Here is a 12,574-nt window from a genome sequence, read left to right as displayed (position 1 = left end):
AGGTCTAGTTACATGTGTGTATGCTAATTATTCATGGTATCGTGGTATGTTCTAAGTTGCTTGCTTACCAAGTTCAGATGTGATTGTCAAGATCGACCTGTCCTTTTTTTAACCTTATCCTCTCCAAATCCATTAATATTCTTTTCAGACTAGATTCCATGTGAAGTAACCCGTAGCATGCCCACCATCTTTGACCAGGATAAGTCATAAGATTATAGAAGAATGGTTTTTTCTTCTTTGGGTTTTATTTTCTTAGGAGAAAAAAGAGGAAGCATGATATGCATTCAACTACCAGGCCTAAGGTTATGCTTGGGGATGAACGTGGACTGTGTTCGAAAGTGTGTTTTGGCTTTCTCAAGCTCAGGCGTAGCTACTAATATTTATGAAACAAGTATAAAGAAGAGGGAGAAATAGAAAAGAGAGAATTTTTCTATCATCTTTGAGTAATATAAAATTTAGGTAATATAACTCTCTGGAAAATCAAATACAAGTGTAAAACAAAACCCCACGAATGAGGAGCATCAAAGTAAGCCCACGGTAGAGGAATCAGCCACACTCATGATCCTATTAACGCAGGAAGTTCTGAAAACTCTGTGTGCTTCATCTACCAATCCTTCTCTGCAACATCCATTTATTATTGCTTTACACCTCTTCTTTTCACTATTTGGCAGGTGTCGGAGTGGGAGGACACATGGAAATTCTGTTGCCTTCTCGCATAAAATGCTCTTTCGTGCTCTCATCTTCATTGATGACTGATTTTGCATTTTCTTCTCTCATTTCTTCTCTCCAACAGATGGATCTAATCTTGCCAGCCATAAAAGTAAAATGTTTATCCATAAGAAACATAATTGATTTCTCAATTAGAAGAATAAATAGAGAGAAGCAAAATACATAAGAACAAATAGTAGTATGATTCCATAAAGTTCTAGGCACTTCAAGTTCATCAACTCATGGTCATGCAAAGAAACATCATACAACAATTGTCCCACAGGAACAAATCACCAGATCAATGTCGGTTTTCGTGCTTGACAAAGTTGTATGAATTCTATCACACATCCCAAGTTCTACTGCCTAAGCACCCCCTACTTCAAAATAATTACAAAGAATTAACTCTCAATTTCAGAAGCATCAAGCATTTGGCATCCTCTGCCACTTCTTGTATGATATTCCTTCATGCTACGTTGATGTCTATGTGCATACTTCTTCCCACATCTAAAACATATCCCCAGCCTCTCCTCTCCTCGTATGAAGTTCTAGAGTTTTGTCTTGAACCATGATGCCGTTCTTTTTCTAAATGGTTAAAAGTCTTTGGTGGTGGTTTACTTGGTTGTCGATCCATGCTATATGAGAGAACAGTTCTTGGATTGAATAGGCTCTTATTAGTCACTTAGCTTGTTCAAAAGCTTGTATCGACATTGTAGGTTGGAGAATCTTAAGCATTTGCCTTGTATCCTCTTGAAGTCCACTTATAAAACTTGAACCTCCATCCGGGTCCAGCAATTTGACCAAATATAAAAAATTAAAAAGCACAATAAAATGACTAAGTTAAAAAATTAGAGTGCATGTGGCGCATTCTTTAACGTGTGGGAGGCACTTAACAGTGTTTAAAAATATCATTTTATCATATTGTTAGTTCCTGATTCTTTTATAGAAATTTTATTTATTTTTAATTTTATCTTTTCAATCCTGATTTTCCACATGTTATTTCTTTAATTTAGTCCTTATTCTTTTGATTATTTTTTTGGGTTTTTTGTTGAATTGATTTTTGTTTTCAATTTTACCATTCAATCAAAAATACATTTTAATTTTAATTTTGATCTTCATTTCTTTTTGTCCTTTTGTTTAATTAACTTTTCTTTTCGATTTCACCGTTTAATCAAAAATAAAATTTATTTTGTATTTTAATTTTGATCCTCATTCTCTTAATTATCATTTTTTGTTTTGAATTCTTTTGTGTAATTTATAATCTTTTTTCAAGTTAATCCTTCAACATTTAATGGGTAGGATATTGAGTTTTATGTTTTTTCCAGATAAAATGCTTTTGGTCTAATACCTTAGATCACGAGTTTGAAATGTTAACACGAGCTAATATCGTTTTTTTCTTACTTATTTTCTTTTTAAATCTATGTCTTTTACATTTACTTTTGTACCAGGTTATCTCGATTTCATGACATGAACCGTGGGTTTGGTGGGTTAGCTCGGATTGGCTCGCTTTTCATTCCCTGAGCTATAAGCTTTTCATGCTAATTCAAATTGACTCGAGCCGATTTTTTTATCTTTTTTTATTCAATTTTATTTTTTTATATTTATTGGATTGAGGATTGAGTTATATTATTTATCCTCTTATACAAAAATATTTTTTTCTCATTACCACTTGTTTTTTAATTTAGTTTATTTGTTAATATTATATATTTTTTAGTATATAATTAAAATAAAATTAACTTATTTAACAGGACATATATTGAAAAAATTGCTCTAATAGTATAAATAAATTTATCTGTGCATTAATTACAGCAAATTATTTCTTCCTCGTAACATTTATTGCCCCTGTCATTTATAGTTGTCAGTATAAAATTCAAAACTGGCCATCGCATAGCATTGTTGGAAATGTAAGGCTATAAAGGTAAAAATTTCTGCTAAGATTTGTTCTTTTACATTTTAGTAAAATAATGTTAATGAAATTTCAAAAAGGAAGAAAATTATTTTTGGTTAAGGGAATTAAACCAGCTTAATTAAATTAAGAAGATGTTAAAAGTATTTAATTTACAAACTAATTTTATCATTTACATTCTTGGCTCCACCACTAATTAAGTCTTGTCTTTTCCTTCTTCACGCTTATCTTTTATTCTTCATCCTCACCAAAGCAACACATCAAGCAATTATTTTCAAATGCTTTCATCAACCAACGATGAAAAATATATCTTTTAAGGGTGAAATTAAGGCAGGATGATCAGTCCTTGAAAGCAATTTAATTATTTCTATGAAATCAAAAAACATAACCTATCTAATTAAAATCCGTAGACAAAATTGAGTGGAATTATTGTTTACGAGCACATGCACCACTTAGTACGAAAAACCTAATTTTAGTGTCGCAAATAATATTTAATTTGTAGGTAGTTTTTTGTGATTTAATTTTTTTTAAAAATATAATTATATATAGTTAGTTGGATTTAAATATGTATCTTGATAAAAAGTTATGGATAAAAATCAAAATTTTTAATCTTAGTATGGGACGAGAGCCCTCAAGATTTATGTTAGAGGGTAATTAATTAGGTCAACCCAATTAATAACCTATTTCCAGGGAAGAAGTTTCTTAAATATTTTTAATAGAGTGATAAAGATTTAATTTTTTTATAAAAAAAACTTATTATTAACCTCTTTCAAATATTAACTTGTCTTATTTAAAATTAAGAAAACTAAAATGTCGGTGATGAAATATATACCATCCAAAAGATGGCAGAAATACATAACCTTTCAATGAAATAATGCTTTCTTAGCTCTCTTCTTCAAAATGATTTTAGTGTGAAAAAACATAAAATTCATAATATTTTAATGATTTTTAATAGTATAGAAAGATGATTATATCATTAAAAAAAAAACCCTAAAAAACCACTAAATTGATATTTATTCAATCCAAATATATTTTAAAAGTTACTTAAAGAGCCTACAACGTGTAAAAAATGTCAATATTCTTACAATTCAATTGAAAAAAAAAGAATAAAATAAAATAAGAAAAACAACCCGATCCAATCTTAATAATAGGAGTAATGTATTGGACGAAACAGATCACAAAAACCCACGAAACCGCCGCTTGATGGTGTCATTGTCCGAATGAGTGAGTGAAAGAAAAAGAGTCAACTCGAACCCACTCGACCCAGACTCGACTCGACTACCCTTCCCCTACTTTTCTATGTTTGTTAGGAAAGCGGCGTCAAGTGTCGTGCATGCATCTTTCCTTTTTCCTCTCTCCCCTTCCTTCGCATATTTGCATGCACTCTCTCTCTCCCTCTCTCATTTGTAAAACACACACACACACACACTTTGTCTCTTGTCTCTGCCCATGATAATACAAACAAACAAATTAACTCGCCGTTACTCTCCTCTTTGACTCACCCTCTTCTTCTTCTTCACTCAGTACTAGTCACTGACATTAATGAAGGTAAATATGCTGAAAAAATTGTTTCTTTTTCAGTTTTTTTGCTTAAAGATTTGGGCCTTTTCTTCTTTAATTTCTTACTATTGAGGGGTTGTTGAGATTTGGAACTATTCATAATGTTGTGCATGGAGAGATTGACAAGTTTTGATTCTTGTTTCAATTGAATTGTGGGTTTTGATCAAAAAGGGGTTTTAGGGATTCTTATGATTGGGTTTTGTTGTTGATGATGATTGGTTTGTTATTAGTTGAGAGGGTTGATTTTTATTTATTTTTTTAATAAAAGAAATGGGCACCAAGATTTGCATGAATGCATCGTGTCAAACTACAACGACTCATGAATGGAAGAGAGGTTGGCCTTTGCGATCTGGTGGTCATGCTCTTCTCTGCTTTAATTGCGGGTAATTTCCTTTTCTTCTTCCTTGTCGTGGATTTAATTTCCAATGCTAGTAGCTAAGTAGCTTCTCATAGAGCAGTTTGGGGATGTTTTGATTCAAGTTCATCACTTTGTTGTTTCTGCTAATTGGGTTTTGACTTTTCTAGATTTCTGTCATCTGGAGTGTTTTAGTACTTTGTTGTAAGAATCGGTGACATTATGATTATTGTTATTAAGACACCTATATTTAGATAATCAGTACATACTAGAGTATAACCATCTATATAAACGGGCAACTACTTGTTATTATATCATGGAAAGTCTTGATCTTTAATTATAGCATGTAAGCAGCCAATCATGGCTTATACTCAACGATACAAATCACTCAATCTGTATGTTTCTGCACCCACAGCTACAATGTATTGAATTCTGTCGATGGTATTAACCAGCTGAAGAAAATTGCTTGCCGTCCTAGGAGAACCTATCAAATTTTATCTTTAGCAGAATGAGTCTAAATCAGTAAACTTTGTGTTTGACTGGCAGAAGGACAGTCAGAGGAAGGGGTTGAGCTACAATTATTTCCCATCCTTGCATGTTCGATTTTTCTTTTGTTCTGATGTGGACAATTGGCTTGTTTTGATAATGAATGAATAATATTTCCTCTCTCATGCATTTGGCTGGTAATGGATCCTTAATTTCAATTTGAATGAATAACCCATTCTCGCATGATATGCAACTGTAGCAAATGTTAATGTTAGATAGAGATGCTGCCATCTCAGATGCTTTGACAAATCTTAGTAGTTAAGATATGAACTGGTTCACTTGATTTGAACTGGTTCACTTGACTGCTCTTTGAGTTTGATATGCATGGTTTTTCTTTAATGAACTTATGCGATACATGAAGCTTTATACCAATCTCATAGTAGTTTCCATATGCTTCGTGAAATCATGAGACACCTTATTACTTTAGTAGTTTTTGTAACATTTTAACAATTACTCTGGCTGACCTTGTGTGTGCATTACAAGTTGCTTTTACCTTTAACTTGGAAACATCATGTTTCTGATTCATCATTCTATTGATGTCCATATGTTTACTTCCATTTATTTTCACTAAATCCTTGCTAATTTAACTTGGGTTATATCTTTATTTGTAACTTAGATCTGCATATGAGGATTCCCTTTTCTGTGATACTTTCCACTCTGAGGAACCTGGATGGAGGAAATGCAATATATGCACCAAGGTAAGTTAATGGTCTGGTGGCTTTTACTTTTTCCAAATCCTTCCTTTTGTTTGTTGAACCTTTCTTATATTATATCAACTTATGGCCCTCCTCCAAAAAGAAGAAGAACAGAAGAGAAAAATGTCTAATTTAAAATTGTTTCGCAGCGTCTCCACTGTGGATGCATAGCCTCTAAATTTTTGCTTGAACTCTTGGATTATGGGGGTGTTGGGTGTAGTAGCTGTGCAAGGAGTTCTCGACTTCATTCAGTAAGATGAATTGCTACTAGCATTTCTAATTTGCTGTATGCAGTATGTTTGAATTTTAGTTTGATTGGTTTAAACAACTGCTTTTGCTTTTTTACCTTTTCTGGTCATTCTGTCAAAAGTATGAATTATACATAGTTATAGAGGCTTAATAAATTACATGCTACACATGTTTATGGATTTGAAGACTTTGGTTGTCTTGATGATTCTTCAGAAATAGTTTCAGGATTGTTGACTGTTTGTCACATACAATTTGGTGACAGAAATGATTAATGTGTTCTTGTGAAAAAGCTAGTTAGTTGTGGAAGCTTATCCTTAAGCGTTTCTAGCTAATAATGTTTGCACGTCCCTATAGATTCTCATGCTCATTTTTTATTTTCATGACTTAAATTTATGGTTATGGTTGTCGTATAAAGGATAATGTATTTTCTTGGCATTTATTTGGTAGCAAGACAGTGTGCTTTTAGTGGTTCTAATCATGTGCTCATTCATTTGTTTTTCTATTTGTTCATGCAGATGCAAAGTGATGAGATTCCTAATGGGTATGGCTCATTGACAAGAAATAATGCTGGTGATTTGGAGTCCATTCCCGTTGAAAGCACAGTGGCTGCTAATGACTATGATGAGGGAGGACTTGCTCAATTGTGCAGGCTTATAGAGGCTAGTGAACCCAGCCTATTGCATCCTTCCGAGAGAGCCAACGCTAATGGATGTCTTGGGCAATTCAGACAAGAGGAGATCAGGCATGCAATTGGGGATATTGGCACAGGCTTCTCAAACATGACTTTACCATCAGTTGGATCATCTAAATTCACCAAGCCAGACAATATGAGTTCATTGTTAGACATGAGAGATATGCACTGTTCACTTTCTGAGCCATCTCTGAGTATGGCTTTGGGAGCTCCATCCGGGACCACAAATTTTTCACCCTTTCCTGGTGGGGCTGTTGAAGGAAGGGAACAAGGCAAAACACCTTCTTCCTTTCAGCAGGGACAAAGATCTCGACCAATATTGCCTAAACCCTCAAAACCGGGCCTTTTGTCAAGTTCAGAAAATAATAAAGGTGCAGCTTCTGAGCTACGGATTGCAAGGCCTCCTGCTGAGGGGCGTGGAAAGAATCAGTTACTTCCTCGGTATTGGCCAAGGATCACTGACCAAGAGCTGCAGCAACTATCTGGAGAGTATCCTTTATTTTAAAGTCTAATTCGTTGGATAAATTTGCATTTGTGATTTGTTTTTTCATCATAAATGGATTCAGAATTAGTGGTTTCCTTAAGTATGTTATCTTAAAGTTTGAACTCCAATATTGTGCCATTGTTTGAGAAGATTCTCAGTGCCAGTGATGCTGGTCGAATTGGTCGTTTGGTTCTCCCAAAAGCATGTGCAGAAGTAATACAGCCTGTGCCTTTCTCTTCGTTTCATTTTTTGTTCTTGCTTCCTTCTTTGCTTTTGTAGTTGCATAAACTTTAAAATATTGCAGGCATATTTTCCTCCTATTTCTCAATCTGAAGGCATTCCCTTAAAGATTCAAGATATAAAAGGGAGAGAATGGACGTTTCAGTTCAGATTTTGGCCCAACAACAACAGTAGGATGTATGTGTTGGAGGGTGTAACCCCTTGCATACAATCCATGCAATTAAAAGCGGGAGATACAAGTATGCTCGGTTACATTCTTGCTTAAAGTAGATATTAATGTCTGAGTTCTCACAACATTTTTTGCACATTGAATCATATTCTGTGATGCTTTATTGTAAAATTCATGCTATTCCTAGCCGGGGGTGGTTGTGTGCTTGATTTTTTATTTCTATTCTTGATTAAAGGAAGATGTTAATACATAGCTATTAGGATATATATTGCTTCATTCAAATATAAGCCGTTTAACAATGGTTTGGTTTATGTAGAAACCAATATGGACTAAGATGGCAGTACAGTTGTTTAAATTAATGGAACACAATATAACCAGTTTTGGCATGAAAGGAGAGGTTCTCAGCTGCATTACCTTTTTAAATCTTATCTATATGTATGAAATTTGAGTTCTTTCAAACAGAACTAAAGCGCATTGATGTTGCCTCGTTTGATTATTGTATGTTCTATTAAGCTTGTCATATTTTTGCATCCTTTAACCTATTGGAACTTGGAGGTAATTATCACTTTCATTTCAAGTGTTTCTCTTTCTCTCTAATGTTATCTTATGAATGCTATTTTTTTTCCTGTTCCAGTAACATTTAGCCGTATAGATCCTGGAGGCAAACTTGTCATGGGATTTCGTAAATCAACAAACAACAATGAAGATATACAGGTTGAGCCTTATTGGCATTTTCACTTCATTCTGAATCCTCTTACTTTCAGATACCATATCTCTTTTTTAATGCGTGGGCGGATTTACATGTACTTTGTACATGCTTGTTGAATGAACAGGACGCCCAGGCATCTGGTCTTCCTGATGGCACTGCTTCAGGGGAAACTTCTTTATCTGGTACTGTTGAGACTCTCCTTGCAGTAAGTGGTTAATCTGTCCTTTTTAGATCCTTAAAGGCAGCAGGGATCCTGACCTAAATTCTCTGTCTGAACATTTGAAATTAGCTGATGGATATATTGGCTGGAACAATAGTGAGAACCATGAGGGTGGGATAAATGGGGATCTACTGCAGCAAACAACAGCACCAACGGAGAAGAAAAGGACCCGAAATATTGGACCTAAAAGTAAGAGGTTACTCATGCATAGTGAGGATGCTATGGAGCTAAGACTAACATGGGAGGAAGCGCAGGACTTGCTTCGTCCACCCCCAAGTGTGAAACCAACTATTGTCACTATCGAGGACCATGAATTTGAAGAATATGATGTAGGTTTCTCTTATTTGATGTTTTTGCTTGCCTATGCATTGCAAGTTATATGTGCAGTTATGCTTTAAAGGATTCAGTGCATTGAAGCTCTAAATTTGACCATTTTTTCTAGATAAACTGTTTGATAAAATTTCTTTATTTCATTTAGGAGCCTCCAGTTTTTGGGAAGAGGACCATATTTACTTCTCGTTCACCTGGGTAAGGATTCTTGTATATGCATGGTGTTACATTTTGTGTTAAGAAAAGAAACTACCATAATGGGTTGGTCAAGGATATTTTGGAGTTCTTTCAGCATTTGTCCAATGTATTATTTATATGTTGTCACCGTTTCCTTACAGTACATTGAACACAAATTTTGAATAAGGCTCTGGTAGTTTTTAATAGAAAGGGCATGCTGTGATCATGGCCCTTGATATGGATGATGGCACAGATTTTTCTGCTTGCTTCCCTCCTTCTTACTACCTTTAATTAAGGGAAGCAAGAGAGATCAAGTAGCTCTATTCCCATGTTCATCTGTTTTCGGCAAGTAATATACCCTCTTTCTCTCCCATCACCATCACAACCACTAGTGCATTGAAATCATCTATGGTTATGCTGCATGCTTGGGGTAATGTAGGATCTTGGTAGAAACTCTTAATCTGCATGAATGGGCTTGTGTAGTGAAGTGCTCCATGTCAGTTATTTTAATGCTCAATAACTGAATCTTTCAGGAGACAAGAACAGTGGGCTCAATGTGATGATTGTTCCAAATGGCGAAAGCTTCCTGTGGATGCTCTTCTCCCCCCGAAATGGACGTGTTCAGAGAATGCTTGGGATTCAAGCAGGTTGCTCATTTTTTGCTTATGAAATATTGTTTTTCGTTATTTAGGGTATTTCATTAAAAATCATTCATGATTGATATTTGGTTTCACAATTCAAATTTTTATGGTCAACTTTACTAGGTGTACATGTTCTGTACCCGAAGAGATGACTCCAAAGGATTTGGATAATCTTCTGAGAGTGAGCAAAGGTATGAGAGACCCTTTCTGCTTTCTGCATAAGCTTTTATACATTGGAGAGTTTTTATCGGTGTCATTAGATTTGGTTTCTAATACAAGTGGGTGAAATCACCATGACTAGACAACTTAAATTTCATATTAATGCAGGTCGGTTGATAACACACACACACACACACACACACACATGCAGGAAAACACAGGATTTGAATTGTTGTTGATAGTTTTTTAGTGAAGATTTTCATTTAAAATGTAAGCTTAATAACCTGATACATACATCACTGATTCAGTTACTATCAAGTAAAAGATAGGGTTGAATAATCATGGTGATATTATATTATTGAGATTTTCCTTTGAAGTGCAAGATTTTTATTATTGATGAATCTCAAAACATCTCCTTGATCTGAAAACCCACCTGTAAATCTTTGTAAAAGCAGATTTCAAGAAGCGAAGGATTTTAGAAAGCCAAAAGCGGTTCCAAAACTGCGAGCCTTCTGGCTTAGATGCTCTGGCTAGTGCTGCAGTTTTAGGAGACAATCTAGATGATTCAGGTGAGCCATCAGTTGGAGCCACCACAAAGCATCCCCGTCACCGCCCTGGTTGCACTTGCATCGTTTGCATTCAACCACCAAGCGGGAAAGGCAAGCACAAGCCCACATGCACATGTAATGTCTGCATGACTGTAAAGCGCCGTTTTAAAACCCTCATGCTGCGCAAGAAGAAGCGCCAATCAGAACGTGAAGCAGAAACTTCTCAGAAGGACAACATGGATCGTAAGGAATCAGAAGTGAATGGCACAATGAGTCATGAAGTGTTGCCTACAAACAATCCGGAGACTGAAGTCGGTCAAAGCAAAACACAAACTGAGAAGCCAGAAACTAGTGCTGGGCAAATAGACCTAAACTGTCATCCTAACAGGGAGGACATGCCGCTGGACATGCCAGGATTGAGCACGATGAACCTTGTTGACATGGCCAACTCACCGTTGGATAATTATATCAAGCAAAACGGTCTTTCAAGCTTGGTGTGGGACCAACAGGGAGGTCAAGCTCAACATGGTGGAGAGAGTCTGAGGCGCCTGTCCGATGAAGCATTTCTTGCATCAATAGGATGGAATCATGAGAGCAGACGCGATTGACGGTGCTGTCTAGTCGATTTATATCGGCTTGATATGGTAGTTCACGAGGAGTTCGATGTTCTTCACTCGATTAGTGTAATTTATTTTTTGTTTTTTTTTTAATGTCCCCTCCAAAGGGGTGGTGCTATACATATCTCTACAGTCATAGAAAATGCAATTTTGCTGTATGTTTAATTTTCCATTCACACAACATCTTGCCCTTTATATTACTCTGTTAGAATCTGTGTTTGCTCCATACGAAGTCCTGCCTGCCACTGCGATCGTAATGGGAGGTTCATATGCCTGGTTTTTTTGTACTTGTTATATTTGATCAATTCATCTCAAACCCTATACTTCAATTTGGCTCAACTTAACCCCACTATTTCCTACTAACATTGAATATTTTGTTCCCTTTATCCACCTGGATTATAAATTAAATAGCCACATCAATACTCTGTGATACAAAATAATTAAACAAGATGATCTTAAATTCCCTTCTAACAAGAAGCAATTAGGTTGGGTTTAGGGTTTGTTTATTAACTAGAAGTTTATGTTCTTTGTCCTTGTTTGGTATTGCGTTACAAATAGAATAGGGATAGGTTAAATTTTGATTTTTTCAAATTATTTTTTTTATGTTTTTATTTTAATTTGTTAATGTCAAAAATAATTTTTTTAAAAAAAAAAAATATATTATTTTAATGTATTTCTTAATAAAATAATATTTTAAAAAATTAAGTAGCCGCAGCAGTACTCTTTCGTCGCAGCTGGGCATAATAAATTAACAAATGGGGTTCTTTGTGATCAAATTAATTTAAAGTGGAGGGACCACTTATGAATTTAAGCCTTGGACTAATCAACCTTTGGTTAATTTAAATTAAATAGCTAGCTAGGGTTCAATTGGCTAGGTGTAAATAAAATCCTGCGAAACCCGTGTAAACCCTTGGACACTACTTACAATCTCAAAATGTCAACAATCATCTCCATTAATACTTTGATTTACTTATAATTATACAGGTCGCCCGTGCTTTGTTACGTTGATTTTTTTATTTAAAAAACCGATATTCATGCATTGTAAACATGTTTTAAAAATATAATCTCGTAACTCGAGTTCTTACTCTTACGTACCAGATCCAATAAGATTGTTTGATTTAATTATATAATAATAATAAAAAAAAACGTTTGTGCCTGGTCCTCCCGAAGGTCCAACCCAATCCATTTATTGCCCTTGATCTTTTCGTGTTCAATATGCATAGAGCATGCTCTACTGTTTTGTTGGTTCAGTACTGCGTCTCGAAAACCTCTCCAACAACATTTTCCAGAAAAGGTTTTGGATATATATATATATATATATATATATATATATATATATATATATATAGAGAGAGAGAGAGAGAGAGCTGCTTAATTAGAACTTAGAAATCATAATCCATCTGTCAAGGATGGATCAAATGATCTAGTAGCTGGATCAAGTCCTTTTTGAGTCGGCAACTGTACGTCTTTTGTTGCATGGGACTGTTCAAATGATATCAGTAGCTGGATCAAGTCTTTCTTAGTAGTGGAAGAAGAAGAAGAGCTACAATTAGGCATCCATTGTGATAATTAC

General features: G+C 34.9%; 1 protein-coding gene across 1 annotated transcript; it reads left to right on the top strand.

Annotated features, from left to right (window-relative positions):
* The first annotated feature begins 3,850 nt into the window (after positions 1–3,850).
* LOC118044216 (B3 domain-containing transcription repressor VAL1) lies at positions 3,851–11,182 on the top strand. The gene is made up of 14 exons (XM_035052423.2): positions 3,851–4,159; positions 4,440–4,554; positions 5,689–5,770; positions 5,917–6,018; positions 6,532–7,196; positions 7,308–7,404; positions 7,496–7,670; positions 8,235–8,314; positions 8,434–8,491; positions 8,599–8,858; positions 9,008–9,057; positions 9,570–9,683; positions 9,801–9,868; positions 10,292–11,182. Exons 2-14 carry the CDS (start codon positions 4,442–4,444, stop codon positions 10,990–10,992), a joined length of 2,565 nt encoding a protein of 854 aa, XP_034908314.1. The 5' UTR covers positions 3,851–4,159; positions 4,440–4,441; the 3' UTR covers positions 10,993–11,182.
* Positions 11,183–12,574: the final 1,392 nt, after the last annotated feature.

Source organism: Populus alba, chromosome 19, assembly GCF_005239225.2.
Source record: "Populus alba chromosome 19, ASM523922v2, whole genome shotgun sequence".
Taxonomy (NCBI): Eukaryota; Viridiplantae; Streptophyta; class Magnoliopsida; order Malpighiales; family Salicaceae; genus Populus; species Populus alba.
Note: the sequence above shows the minus strand (reverse complement) of the source record. Positions and strands in the feature narration are given on the sequence as shown.

Excerpts from the sequence above, each read along its gene's own strand:
- LOC118044216 (XM_035052423.2), top strand. The coding sequence starts at position 4,442 with ATGGGCACCAAGATTTGCATGAATGCATCGTGTCAAACTACAACGACT. Across the intron at positions 6,019-6,531 it reads GGAGTTCTCGACTTCATTCA|ATGCAAAGTGATGAGATTCC; the intron begins GTAAGATGAATT and ends TTGTTCATGCAG. Across the intron at positions 7,671-8,234 it reads ATTAAAAGCGGGAGATACAA|TAACATTTAGCCGTATAGAT; the intron begins GTATGCTCGGTT and ends TTCCTGTTCCAG.